The sequence below is a fragment of the Solanum stenotomum genome, chromosome 1 (genome assembly GCF_019186545.1).
Source record: "Solanum stenotomum isolate F172 chromosome 1, ASM1918654v1, whole genome shotgun sequence".
In the NCBI taxonomy this organism is placed as follows: Eukaryota; Viridiplantae; Streptophyta; class Magnoliopsida; order Solanales; family Solanaceae; genus Solanum; species Solanum stenotomum.
In genome coordinates this window covers 14,836,191-14,851,380 of record NC_064282.1, presented here as the reverse complement: position 1 = coordinate 14,851,380, position 15,190 = coordinate 14,836,191, and the positions used below count along the sequence as shown (strand labels likewise).

Below are 15,190 nucleotides of genomic sequence, written 5' to 3'. Positions count from 1 at the left end.
CACATTTGCTTTTAAGGAACAAGAGCCTAGATAATCTAAACGGCAGTAAGCCAATGTCGTAATAATTTACTAGCGTAAAGGATCAAACAGTAACATTTCTTAATACTAAACCTAGCGCTTTCTTTCAGCTCATAAAACACCTTTGGATCATATCATCACACAAATAAATCAAACTGAAAAGGTACAAATTCTAGATCAAAATCAATCAACTACAACTCAATATCAAACTATCTATAAGAAATCCTCCAAGTCCAATCTAATCTATTTGGTCCACTTCTTCTAGTCGGGCCTATTGCAAAACAATGCTCATAAAAATTGAAATTTTATTGCAAATTAGGGATTCTCAAGAAGCAAACACAAGGTAGCATTACACTATCACCTTACCCTCCAATCATCTAAGCTTCTCCTTTGCAGAACTCTTCTTAGCTGCCTCCATAACCTTCTCAAGATAACCTTCAATAGGTGGCGTCAAAGTAGCCATAAATCGATTCACAGGAAATGGTGTCATATCAGGAACCAATGCAGCAGCTTTCAAATTCTCCGGTAATGCCTCAATCGCCTCTTTCTTCAACCTCAACAATGTAGTTTCAGCAGCCTGCCTCTGCCTATGCTTGCGCATTAGAACCCTACTGTTCTCCTTCGCCAGCCTCCTTCCATCTTCAACTGTCAATTCATACTTAGGAAGCTTCTCTACATCAACAAGCCCAAGTGAAATCAAATCCAAACCCGGTGGACCAATTGGCCATGGATTCGCAAACTCCTTCTTCATCTTGTTCATCTTTTTCATCTCTTCATCTTTGGCTTTGCTAATTAAACCCATTCTCTCCCTTTCAGCTTCTCGGGCTTTTTCTTTGGGCTTCAATGATCTGACTGGAGCTGTAGAAGACAAACAATCTTCAACCATTTCGTCAAATTCGCTTTTCCTCCTAGGTGGTTCTTTTTTTGCAACTTCTGCGCCTTTCCTCGTAGTAACTTTTGATCTTTTCAATGGCTGCCCTGCTTTCAGTTTACCTTTTCCCTTTGCTGTTCGACTGACGAAGCATTTCTGTATGAATTGGTGTCCTAGGGTTTCCATTGATGAGGTCAAGGGCTTGGATTTTGCGATTTCTGTTAATCGCATCATGTTGATTTCACTGTGTAATGAATCCGGCACTGCAATTGAAAAACCTAACTGATGAAAGTGACGATGTAATTGAAACCCCCTCAAAAACCCTTATTGGACCGGGGCAAGTAAAGAAATTAAGAAACTACAAGGGCCTTCTTGGAATTATATATATTTGATACCACACAAAATTTAAGAAATGATAAAACACTTTTTTAACTTGTGATTTTTGAGCCGAGTTTCTATCGAAATAGCCTCTCCACATTATTATCCTTTCTAGATTTCATCGTGTGAGATAAAACTGGGTATGTTACTTTTTAACATTCTATATGTATTTACAATATGTTTAAAAAATTGTAGTGGAAGGAAAAGTTGTTTAATAGTGTATCCAATAGAGGATAAACAAAGAACAAAAAAATTTAGGTGGGAATTATTTGTGGTTAATTCACTTTTTGTGATATTTTTAACTTTTAAGATATGAACTCGTACAATAGAGATTAAAGAAAGGGTTCACAATTAGATTTGTTAAAATTAAACGAGGATTGGTTGGAGATGATAGTTTGATGTTTTAATTTAATTTAGGTAAATGAATTTATGTTGTCCTAGTTAGCATTGCCTTGTTGGTTTCTAATAAGAATTGAAAAAGAAATAGTCCTTGAGGTGTGCACAAACTAGTGGAACCGGTAAAAAAGGGAGGTCCCTAGTTCTTGTGTTTATCAGTCTTCATGCATTACTAAAACAACTTTACAACAAAACAATTGGTTGCATTAAACATGCATCAAAGATTAATAGAAACAAAGGAAATATGTACTATATGATTTATAAGCACAATGAACTGTAAGGTAAATACAGAATTTTATTTGAAGATGTTGCTCTGATAAAACGAAAATTACATCAAATCTACTCTACTTCAGACGAGCATCTGCCTCATTGTACAGAATTGGTGCTGGCATTTACTCAGTTCCTGCAATCTTCTTCTTCAACTGCTCGATATCTTCAGCCAATTCTTTTCTACTCGACTGTCACCAAGAAAAACAAATTTAAATCAATAGTAAGTACTATTAACCATCTCCATAACCAAAATATGTGCCCTTTAAATGCAAGCTTTTACATAGAGAGACGATTAGATTTTCTCAGCCGAGTATTATTTCCTGATGAAGTTATCCAAATGCTTTACTCAGTTGTCAAAGGACCTGGCTACAGGGTCTACACATGCTTCATCTCATGGTAAAAGATGCAGTGCTGACCAAATGGCAAAACTCTATAGCTGTTGTTACCGAATTTGATGCTAAAAGCAGATTTTTCTCAGATAATGGAATGAGATGTGGATAATGTTGCAGCAGATAGTTTAAAGGATCTTTGGGTTTTAGTGTAGAGGGAAGGCATATCGCGGGGGATATGATGGATTATAGGGTTATAAACTGACTAAAAATGAACCATTTGTTTCATATTCCCAGCATAATCTAGTCTTGACCAATTAGTAAAATACCATGGTCGTAAACGATTAGTTCACAACTACGGAAAAGAAAACAAGGTAACACACGACCTTGCAAATTCAGGCTATTAGTCAGTTGTGGCTAATTTACAGCCAATCTCCAACTCCCGGATAGATGTTTAACAAACCCCACCCCATAGGACGAAAGTAAAATAATGGCATGCTGATATAGGAAGCAGGCTCTGTACTGCCTGTTAGGTGCTTGAGTTCGGTATGTAAAAGATGATGCGAGTAGCTACACAGTCAAAAAGCTTACCTTGAAGAGAAGGTAGCGGTAGACAAACCACCCAGTATATCCAAGACCTACCAACTCCATGATTTTTGGGAGCTGTAGAAAGAGGAAGAAAGATTAGCTAATTTAGCTAGGTGAATGCAAACCACATAAGAAAATCTAAAAAGCAACACACAATCTCACTTCACTTTACAGAAATTGAACAGACTGTATCGTATCACATTGATCAACCTACCAAAGGAACTGAGTTGATAGCACCAACAACAACTGAAGACAGCCAAACTGCAACAATTGCCCCACCTCCATAAACTATAACTGTAGACTTGTTGTCAAGAGCATCCCACTGTAAGCGATTAACCAAAAACGCTCATAGGGTTAGCACCTAAATATCATTTATAACACAACCAATAACTACAAAATAGAAAACAAATATACCAGTATGACAGGTTTGGCAGTAAAATATTATACAGAAACAAGCAACTTACACTAGTTTGGACTATGTACAGAACAACGTTATTTATTCTGAATAACCTTTAAGGTACTAATGCAGCCCAGAGTGTGTGTGTATATCAAATGACTGAAGTGAGTGCAATAGAGAAGATCTCAGCTTGCAAGTGTCCAGTTTACCTTTTCTTTTAGATCAGTCAACAATTCACTAGTATCAACAGCTCCAGATTCTTCTGATGAAGAGGCTTTGACCTGGAGTAGCGAAGACCTCTTGGGCACTGTAAAAATATTAACATAAGATGATGAGCACAGCAACATGAAGTATTGACTTCGGTATAGAGAAAACAGCAGACTTTGTAGGCGATGCTTCGTAGTTTATGTCAGGTTTAACTTTAAGTAACAATATTAAAAACAGCAAAGTGTATCACTTTCATCTGATCTTAGACCTTTTCTGCACCAGATTATTATGACTACACTCCAACTTTTGGGAAGGCTTTCTGTACTCTTGGAGATAACATGATAATATCCATGAGATATTCCTTTCCTCATTACTCATTAGACCTCTAAGATAAGTCGATGTTATGCCATTTTACGCTCTATTTTAAGACATCCAATTGAGAGGCTGTTCAACACAGTATACAAGGTTCACTTCCAATTGAAGTATGGCATCTGACATAGATACCCCTCATCTGTTACAAAAAGCATTACAAAATTTTGAACCTCTGAATCAAATTGCAAGTAACAAATAAAATCTACACAAGTTTCAAAAACGGGGTGATGCCAGTCTACTTCATCAAAAAGAATCCGAAAACATGTAAAAGATATTACATGTAGGTAACCCACAGTAGATTCCACTGAAGCTATCAAAATGTGTAACATTCATAATTCTACTGAATGTGAAACAGAAGTCTAAAAGAAATGGTTAGTTCAAGTTTATTGACAATCGTCAATTATAGATATCATTCTCCCTTTTTCTTTTAAAAGATTGTCGTGTCCAGGCCAGCTTGTCGCACCACTATTAATCCACAATACAGCTAGCTACAGGTCACAAGCACAAGTGTCTGGGCATCAGGTCAACTTGCCCACGAGTATTCGAGTAGATGAACCCACACTGAGTCTAGCTGTTATCCGAACCTTTGACCTCAAGTTGTTACTGCTATACCTCAGGCACTCCACCATTTCTTTGGGATGATATTAATTTCCCTTAAAATAAGGACCCTTAAAGTGGCGCCAAATGCATTTGTAGAAAGAACACTTAACACTATATAACTTGTTGAAATTGTACACAAATCAAAATTTTGTTAACCAAAGGAATCAGGGCCTAACTCAAGTAGCACGGGGTATATACGGAGGCTCTTTTATCATAATCAAGCAGTAGACGAGCTCATTGCAAATGGAAAGAGCATCACGATAACATCCTAGCAAATGTTAAAAGCATTTTTGCCAACATGGCTTTTAAAGAGCAGATAAAGTAAGTTTCTAAATCAATTCATCAACAGTATGGAAGCAATTTTGTCACACAACCGCACAGTCCAGCAACAATCACTTCACATTGTTTTTTAAACATACAAGATTGAAATCAGAGACAAGTTAACACCTTTTAAAATTGAGGAGTCTACATCTGCACAACTTAGTACAGATAGTAACAAGAAAGACTACTGCACAAATGTTCAATCACAGTTAGGATTTAAAAAAATGGAAAAAAAACCCTTTTTTTTCTAGAAAACTAATAAAAACAAAGCACTCTGTGTCCAAAATTAATTGATTTCATTGAATCAGGGAGATAATAAAAAAAAAACTGCCCTTAAATTCAGTGTTTCAGTATCATGCCTCTTAAGTGTAACCCCATTTCAAATTGCTCGACAAGCACACACAAGAGTGAAAATTGATTAACAAGTCAGCACCTTTCTAACAAGGGAATCGACATCTTAACATCTTTATTAGCATAGCAACTAAAAAGATTCACAAAATGAATGTAAACTTTCAAGAATAGACATATATAATACAAAGAAAGGATCTTTTTAGAAAAATACTACTAACCCAAAGCACCATATGTCTAATTTAATTGAATTGGGTTCTCTTTTTCCCCGTAATTACAAGTGTAACGTTAATAGGTAGTCCCCATCAATAACATTAATGGTATAAGAAACATTATAACAAGGACCAATAAGAAAGAGGGGTACCAGCAAATTTGAGAGAAGATGGGAAGGCAGTAGCAGAAAGGCGGGGTGGAAGGTAAGGCAAGGCAGAGCAGCGAGCTGGGGCGGCTTTGGTGGTGGAGGAAAGTGGGAAACGAGAGGCAAAGACGGCAGTAGCCGCCATTGAAGTAGAAGCTGCTGCCATTTGGCCAATTCTTGGAATCTTGGACTGAGCTGTGTATGCTCGGATTCTTGGCCTCTCTTTCTTTCTTGTGTATCTCAAATATCTTTTTTAGTTTCTTGATATCCCCAAAAAGTACCCTTTTTTTTTCTTGTGGGAATTTTGTGTGCTTCTCCTACTTCTGGTTATCCATCAAAAATAATTTGATTGTGGAGTGTGATACGTGGAACCTCTCAGCTTTCTCATTGGTCTCTTCCCTATCTTCAAAATCTTAATTTTCCTATAGTTTTTTCCTGTTCATTTATAGTACGGGTGGCAAAATCAAATTCAACTCGTCCAATTCAATCCAATTTATTTAGATGTGGATTGATTATTGATCCGTCCATTTGTTAGCTTAATTCATTAGAAATTGAATTGATATATAACCCAAATTAATTTTTGAGAAATCTTGTCAAAATATTTTTATTATTTGTTTATTTTATATGTTATATATATCGTTATAATAAAGAAAAAAAATATTAGGTATTAAAAGTTTATAAAATAACAAACAAAGCTATTAAAACTTAATAAAAATTGGGCAGATTGGGTTATGACGCGTTACCTAATCCGTTTTGACCCAACCCATTTTGGACCAAACAAATTTGGGTTGGGTCTTGACCCGTTTATTCTCTTGACTCATTTTGACCGCCCAAAGTTTAACCCAACCCGGCCAATTGTCACCCCTAATTTCTAGTAAATGGGAACACTTATCATTTGTTAGTACTCCCACTATCCCCTATTAGTTAGAGGGTGTTTGGATTGGTTTAAAAGTTGATCAGGTCTATTTTTAAGTCAAATTTTTGGAAGTGTTTGGCAGATATAAAATAACTTAAAATAAGTCAAAAAAATTACTTAAAATAAGTTAGGAAGTGTTTGGCAAGGTTAAAAATAACTTAAAATAAGTTAAAAATCAAAAGTAAGTCTCCCCCTACTTTTTATTTTTGATTTGAAAGTCATTTAAGTTTGACTTTTTATTTGTAACTTAAAAGTTACTTTTTTTAAGTCAATCCAAACGGGCTCTTAATCTCCTTACTAAAAATAGTTATCTCATATTAGTTGTCTATTTTACTAAGGTTTGTTTGATCATGCAATATAAAACCATGATTTGAAATCATAATATAAGATGATGAGATGGAGTTGAAGCTGAAGTTTTGTTTGGACATGTAATTTGGACTTTTTATGTGGTATGTTTTGTTATGAACATGAAGAACGATAAGTTGTAAAGCTATTAAAATTGTCTTAATTCTTTAAAAATCTTATCAAATAAGCAAAGTTTATAAATCACGTAATAAGATACTATCACAAAGTTATTCTAAAAAAGTACAACATTTATTGATCAATTTAATTCAATAAAAAAATAAAATTGAACATAAATTGTAGAATCGTTAATATAATCATCTCATATAGTACAGTCAATCTTCTCACGTTGAACGTGCATTTCTTGATCATATGACTGAAAAGATGGACCAACATTATTACTTTGAGTTATTTGTTGGTAAATAAATTTGATAAAAAATAAAGAATTTGGTGAATATACAAATGGTGAAGTAGGAAATGATTTAAAGTAAGAATAAATTTTATGTTAGTGAGAATAATCGTTAAATGAGTATAAATGGTTTAAAAAGTAATGATATGAATTATTTTTTTTAGTTACATATGAAATGATATAAACGTGGGGTTATTTTTACAAAATATAAACTTGTCGGTTAATTTTTGTATTTGAAAAATCTCAAATCATGATTTTTGGAGAATTTGAGATTTCATCTCATGATAAAAAATTATGAGATGAAATCAGCGTAAAATCACATGTTCAAACGTTGATATCATCTCATGATATTAAATCATGAGATGAAATCGCATGGCCAGACTCCTACTAAATCAGAAAAGCATCAATTAAATGTTTCCTATATTACTCTTACAATTAATTTTTTTTTAAAGTATTCACATTTGTTTGTAATATTACCAGGAAGTTTTTTTAGGAGTGAATTAATAAAAGGGAAAAGGGTCAAAAATACCCTTCAACTTTGGTTTATAGTTTGACTTTACCCTCGCCGTTAAAATAAAGTTAATTTTACCCCTCCCGTTACTAATTTCACCAAAATTACCTCTCATTTGACGGAATCCCCAAAATTGACCCAAATTACCCGAATTTTAAAAAAAAAACTATTCCCTATTTTTAACCCAATTCCCCAACCTGCCCCGACCCTCTAGAGGATAACCCGGTTCACTAGCATCTTTGTAAACTTTAAATTTAATCAAAAACAACATTGAAGTAGAACCATTTTGAGATAGCCACCATGGAGCATTAGTTAGAGCTGAAATATGTTGTAGCATCTGTGTGAACTTTGCTTTCTGTGTGCCTGCTAGCTCCAGTGAGAAATCAAATTTGTTAACTCAAATGGTTGTCCCCTACAAATTGAGCAGGAATTAAATAAGACAATTCAAAAAAACACATTAGCTCTTTTCATCAACTAGATAAATTAATTAACTTGAATCCAAATAAACAAAAATATTTACGAATTTCACTACTTGAATTACAGAGTTACCTAGAAAGACCAATATGGATCAGAACTTAACAAGAAGTATTTACCAGATTTACTACTTGAGTTACAGAAGTACTGCAAAGAAGAGTACACTCCATTCATACCAAAACACAATCAGGTTTGAAAGGTATTAATGAGTTCTTTCTTTTAACATATATTCACCATATCATCAACAATCAATACAAATATACATACATTAGCATAGAATTAAGAGTTATTTTCCAGAAGATCAACCAAAATGTACCAAATAATTCTTATGGACTCTGATAAGCCACCAAATTCCTCGTAAATAAACTCATACACCAAATGAAACTACGAGACCAAATTTTAGAGCTGAGACAGTTTTGTACAAAATTGTCAGCTAGAGGGGTTGGGGCAGGTCGGGGCATTAGGTTAAAAATAGGGAATAGGGTTTTTTTTTTAAAAATTCGGATAATTGGATCAATTTTGGGGATTCTGTCAAATGAGGGTAATTTTGATGAAATTAGTAACGGGAGGGTTAAAATTAACTTCATTTTAACGGCGAGGGTAAAGTCAAACTATAAACCAAAGTTGAGGGGTATTTTTGACCCTTTTCCCTTAATAAAATTATCTTCTTATTTATGATTTCATAATATACGTGTAAAAAGGAAAATTATCAACTAATATAGAACGGGGAGAGTATACTTTTCTCTGAATATTANCAAGTATTTACCAGATTTACTACTTGAGTTACAGAAGAACTGCAGAGAAGAGTACACTCCATTCATACCAAAACACAATCAGGTTTGAAAGGTATTAATGAGTCCTTTCTTTTAACATATATTCACCATATCATCAACAATCAATACAAATATACATACATTAGCAGAGAATTAAGAGTTATTTTCCAGAAAACAACCAAAATGTACCAAATAATTCTTATGGACTCTGATAAGCCACCAAATTCCTCGTAAATAAAAAACTCATACACCAAATGAAACTACGAGACCAAATTTTAGAGCTGAGGCAGTTTTGTACAAAATCGTCAACTAGAGGGGTTGGGGCAGGTTGGGGCATTAGGTTAAAAATAGGGAATAGGGTTTTTTTTAAAAAAATTCGGATAATTGGATCAATTTTGGGGATTCTGTCAAATGAGGGTAATTTTGATGAAATTAGTAACGGGAGGGTTAAAATTAACTTCATTTTAACGGCGAGGGTAAAGTCAAACTATAAACCAAAGTTGAGGGGTATTTTTGACCCTTTTCCCTTAATAAAATTATCTTCTTATTTATGATTTCATAATATACGTGTAAAAAGGAAAATTATCAACTAATATAGAACGGGGAGAGTATACTTTTCTCTGAATATTACTATTAGTTTAGCCGTATCGGACAAAAATCACAAAACACAATAGAATCAAATAATTACACATGTGATATCAATTAATTAAGATTATCTTTTTTTATGTAATTATTTGGTATTCAAAATTTATGGACTGACGTTCATACTGTATAAGGTCTATCAAAGGGAGATTTGTTCTCAAGACTCAAATTTAAATTTCTCATTAAAAATAGAGGAATCATATTCATTTCATTAGAATCTTGATGATTAAGAAAATGAATAAGACTAAACCTTAAATTGTAACTATTATTATATTAGCTCTGTTGTTTGTAAGAATCTTCTGTGTCTATTTTAGAAATTTATATAGTACGAAAAGAAAATCCCTAGTTTCTTTTTCCTTCTACCTTCCTACCATATTATTGGTCATTTTGGTTATTATTTAAAAACAATTTTTCATTAATAAAATAATTAATTTATATATAGTACTTTTATGTAGTTAACGATGCTAGTTAATTTTTTTTAAAATATTGTAAAATTAATGTATGTGCTAATATGGAAATTGATACCCCAAAGCCACTCATTCTTTTTCAAAAGGAAAGGAGTAGTAGTATTCCTCTTTTTTATTTTAAAAGAAACATTATTGTATTGGATCGTTTGGTAGCTGGTTTAAATGTGAGTTAAGAAATTTTAAAGTTAATTTTAAAAAAAAGTTATATATAAAAAATCAATATGATATTTGATTTGCAATTTAAATATTCATATAACTATCTATACTATTATTTTATACAACATAAAAAATAAACAATTACTCTTCCGTACAATAAGATGACAAGTTCATAATTTCTTAGAATCTTGTTACCATTGTCCATGTTGGACATTTCAAAGATTAGAAATCTTGGATTTCCATCTTCTAACCAATTTATTTTACTATATAGCCAATAATAGACCAAACATATGGTTGTTTGGTGGAGTTATTTAAGTATTATTTAGTAATGTAAATATTATTATAAGAAAATTTATGTATTATTTTGTAAAGGAATTATTTATGAAAGGTCAAGTTATTTATGTATTATTCTCTCCATTTTTAAAAAAATGACTCTTTTCCTTATTTGACAACATTTTAGAGCCTGTTTGGATGGGCTTTTAAGCTGGTCAAACTGGCTTAAAAGCCAGTTTTTGACTTATTAGAGTGTTTGACAATTATCAAAGTGACTTATTTTAAGTCAAAGATGACTTATTTTAAGCCAAAAGTTAAAAGCTAGGTGAGGGGAATTTTTTTTAAAACTTAAATGCCCTTTTATGTTGATCAAGTATATTACCTTTTTGCCCTTAATTCTTTTATACAATTTCCAAATTGCCCATATTGAATTATTTTTATTATTTTATTATTATTATTATTATTTTATTATTATCATTATTATTATTATTTTATTATTATCATTATTATTATTATTTTATTATTATTATATTATTATCATTATTTTTTATTATTATTATTATTTTATTATTATCATTATTATTTTATTATTATTATTTTATTATATTATTATTATTATTTTATTATTTTATTATTTTATTATTATTATTATTATTATTATTATTATTATTATTATTCCTCTTATAAATAATTTGTGGTGGTAAAGAAATATGTGAATGATAGGAAAATATTATTACTTATGGATGTAAAATATAAATTAATTTTGTTTTAATTTTTTATAAAGTATAATAACCTTAAATTAATCAACTTTTCATCATGTTAACAACTTAAAGGGTATTTCAGACATTTTGATAAAAAAAAAGTGTTTACCAGCACTTATTTGTCAAACACATCAATAACTTTTTTTCAACTGCAACACTTTTATCCAAACACATAACTACTTATTTTAAAAATAAGTTCCAGCACTTTAAAAAGTTACTTTTTTTATTTAAGTCAATCCAAACGGGCTCTAAGTTTTTCATTGAACATGTTTAAGATCACAACATTAAAGATTTTGGTATATTTAACATAACTAGGACCACAAAATTGAATAGTTTTTTTCATTTTGTTAAATTTCGTGTCAAATCAAACTATATCATTTTTTTTAAACGGGAAGAGTTTGTATAAAATAATAATAGTATATAGATAGTTATATGAATTCAAATACCATATTAATTTTATACATGTATAACTTATTTTTTTAACTAATTTTAATATTTCATAACTCACATTTAAACGAGCTACCAAACGATCTTTTTTTAGAATAAAAAAGAGGAATCTTAGATTTGTAATTTTTGCAGTGTTTAGCACTAAGAAGTATTCTAATTGATTGTGGATGTGAGCTTTCGGCTCATATGCATTCTTGAGTTGGCACTACTTGACTGAGCATAACCATCCACGTGTCACCTCGCCGGCCAAAGTTAGTATCCTCGTACCAAAAAAAAAAAATATTTATAAAATCTGTATAAATTTTTTAAAATTTATGATTTTAAATTTCAAATTGGGATTTAATTTTTTTTAAAACATAAAACGTATTTCATAAAAACTCGTCATTATAAATTTTATAAAAAAGACTAACGCTCGAGGTGAATAAATTATTTGTATCACATACCATATGAAAGGATTATATTAGAGAATAGTTAGTTATTACTGTGTGTTTTTTTAGACCATTAATCATTGTAAAATTATGTGTTAGAAAACTTATAAACGCAAACATCTGTTCATTAATGAAAATGACGATTTTTGTAATTTATTAATGTAGTGTTTTAGAATATTTTGTTACCTTGTTATGAACTATGATTTGCTTATTTGGTAAGATTGTGTAAGTGTTGAAAAGTTTGGATAGTATTCACAAATTATAGGATTTTATGTTTATGAGAAAAATACAACTTAAAAAAGTTGAATTATATCTCTAAATAAAATTTCAATTTTGAATTAATCTGATTTAAAACCATTTCAGATCATTAATTTTTATCGTAATCACATAAAATTTGCTTAGTTAGGTATAAATCAAGGTTAAAATATAATACAAATTAAGTGATCTGAGTAAAAATCTTTTTCATACCATACGTGCACATTTATCTCAACAACATTACGCCTAAATTATCGAAGACGCATAATACCTAATTCCATTTGGAGACCAAAACTTAAATAAATTTTGTTAAGAAAGTTAGCCGTACTTTAGTTAAAAAATTGAAATAAGAGGTGTGGTGGCATGAATTAAGATCGCTTCAAATTAAATATATTTTTTCTAACTTAGTATAAGCATACAAAATCTCTTACAGCTATCAGGTCTGAATATAAAAATGGAGAAACTTTTGATAAATGAGTATTTCTCTTTAATTGTGTTATACATAGTGTAAATTTGAATTAATCGAGTTTATGAAATTTTGAATACCAAATAATATTTATTTTTATATCGACTTCTATTTCCTCCACCAAGATTTCTTTCTTCTACGTTGATATTCTTCTAACTTCTAATACACCAAAAAAGGTAACTTAGAATACAGATAGATTTTACCAACAAAATGGACCATTCAACCCACCTCCTTAAAATAAGCTTTTTATACAAATCTTATATTTATATAGCTTTGTCCTTCTTGGATGATTGATTGTGATCCCAACAAAAGTCCAGTTGGCACAATTTATAAAGTAGTAATGAATTATAAGAATAAAATTACATATCTTATTTCCAACTAATCCAATTGACACAAACTTTATTAAATAAAAAAATTGAGTAACAAGTTACAACATAGAACAATTCTTAAGGGGACCCTCTTTTTTTTGTACTTTTTATTAAGGTGACAGATTAAGGTTAGGGCCCTAAGAATATTAGAATTAGAACCACATTTATAAAAGATCCCAATTTTTTCATTATACCTAGATAATCTTGTTTGTTAAGAGTCCATCCCCTCTCATACTCCTCCAAATCTTGGAGATTAGCAATCTCAATTCTTGATTAATATCCCTAAAACCCCTTTTTGAGAGGGTTCATTTATTGTTTAATTAGTTATGATCCTCCATGCCTTTTTCTTGCATTAATTTATGTTACATTGATCAAGATTTTAATGTTTTTGAAGAAATGGGAATGAATGAAGATTGTTGATGGGGTCTAATAATAACAATAACAATATATGTAACGTCATCCCACTGATGTCTTGGTTATTATTATTATTGTTATCATCATTAAACGTTGCACGAGGATTGGATCGAGACTCATTGGATTCATATATTCATGAATATTCAATCAAGAATATGTCGAAACGATATACGGGTAAATTGTATGATATTCCCCTTCCTACAAATTTTTCAGGCATGGAAAGTTCAATTGTTCGTTTTAGAAGTTCAAGTTTTTGGAGAAGAGGGGCTAATTTTAGCTTCTTTAAAATCCCACACAGAGTATTACCATGGCCTTTTGTTAAGAGATTTGATATAATTTATGAAAATCTTGGGAATTTGTCTTCCAAATACTATGATGTTACAAATTACACATTTGTAACACCTGTTATAGGCTTTTTAGCATATGATGCAAGAAGAAGCAGAGAAAATTATGGAATGGTTGAGCTCAATACCATGGAAAATCACATTTTGATTCATTTCCCTCCAAACAACGACTACAACAAGAATGTGAAATGTGTTAGATTTGTCAAAAATGGAACGATAGAGTTCAGTAATGTTACAATGAACAACACATGTATGTCGCGAGGACAAGGGCATTTCGCGATAGTGGTTCCTTCATTGAAGCCAGAGGAGGAAAAGGGGAAATGGAAATGGTGGGTAATAGGATTTGGAGTAGGAATTGTTGGATTAATATTGTTGATTGTGATGGGAATTTTGATATACAAATGTGTTAGGCTAAAAAAGAGAGGTAATATGGAGAGACAATCTGAAAAAAGTGAGGCTTTGGATGATGTTTGGGTTGGGAATAGCAGAATGCCTTCTGCTTCAGGTATCAGAACTCAACCAGTTCTTGAAAATAGTTATGTTCCTTGATTCTATTTTCTTTTCAACTTTATAATTTGTTCTTTTCAATTCTTGTCTTCTTTCCATTTTTTGGGTGTATATACATTCATGTTTAGGAAATCAATGTAAATTTTTACATAATTCAAACAACAAAACACCCTTCAAAGTGACTCAGTTGATTGGTGCCACATAGATAGATGTGTCTAGTGCGGTTTACTTTCCCAGTGTGATTTGCAGTTTGCATATTACACGGTGAGGGGTTTACCGAGTGCGGGTTATCCTTGGTTTCCAAAAAAACACCCTTCAAATAAATGAATAAAATATAAAGGCAATAGGCTCTCTCTTATGCATAAAAGGTGAGATTCCTTTTGAGTGTACAAACTGTCATAAAATAAACTTTATGGTTGGTTGAAGATAATTATTTAGTACAATTAAGAAACTCCAAAATGATTAGAATGTTCTAAAGTGAGATCATTAGCTGATAATGTTTTAAATAATGCTATGCTATTAAACTATTAAGTTGACTGTTTTAAAGTGAAAGAAACATTCAATGTTTTAACACTAACTGTTCACATACTTGTTTGTTTCTATTTATTTTTAAAAAAAAATACTCACTTTATTCTTGACAGGAAGAAGGCACAATTAACTAAAACTTTAATTTGTAAAACCAAAATTTTATAATGTTTTGACATAATGTATGGGCCAATCTGAAATCTTAGAATAATCTTCTGTTGAGCTGTCTGCATTTTTTCTAAAGATTGGTCTGTAAGCT

At 31.3% G+C, this 15,190-nt stretch overlaps 3 protein-coding genes across 3 annotated transcripts; 1 reads left to right on the top strand and 2 right to left on the bottom strand.

The window, feature by feature from the left end:
- Positions 1-129: 129 nt before the first annotated feature.
- On the bottom strand, positions 130-1,233 carry LOC125850708 (uncharacterized). Its single transcript, XM_049530562.1, has one exon. The coding sequence runs from the start codon at positions 1,121-1,123 to the stop codon at positions 392-394; it is 732 nt and encodes a 243-aa protein (XP_049386519.1). The 5' UTR covers positions 1,124-1,233; the 3' UTR covers positions 130-391.
- A 677-nt stretch (positions 1,234-1,910) lies between these two features.
- On the bottom strand, positions 1,911-5,758 carry LOC125850726 (protein CURVATURE THYLAKOID 1A, chloroplastic). Its single transcript, XM_049530579.1, has 5 exons — positions 5,460-5,758; positions 3,457-3,554; positions 3,065-3,172; positions 2,854-2,925; positions 1,911-2,121 (listed from the first exon to the last, which is right to left on the bottom strand). Exons 1-5 carry the CDS (start codon positions 5,617-5,619, stop codon positions 2,056-2,058), a joined length of 504 nt encoding a protein of 167 aa, XP_049386536.1. The 5' UTR covers positions 5,620-5,758; the 3' UTR covers positions 1,911-2,055.
- Positions 5,759-13,560: 7,802 nt separating this feature from the next.
- LOC125858067 (uncharacterized) lies at positions 13,561-14,488 on the top strand. Its single transcript, XM_049537780.1, has one exon. The coding sequence runs from the start codon at positions 13,561-13,563 to the stop codon at positions 14,446-14,448; it is 888 nt and encodes a 295-aa protein (XP_049393737.1). The 3' UTR covers positions 14,449-14,488.
- The last annotated feature ends 702 nt before the right edge of the window (positions 14,489-15,190 follow it).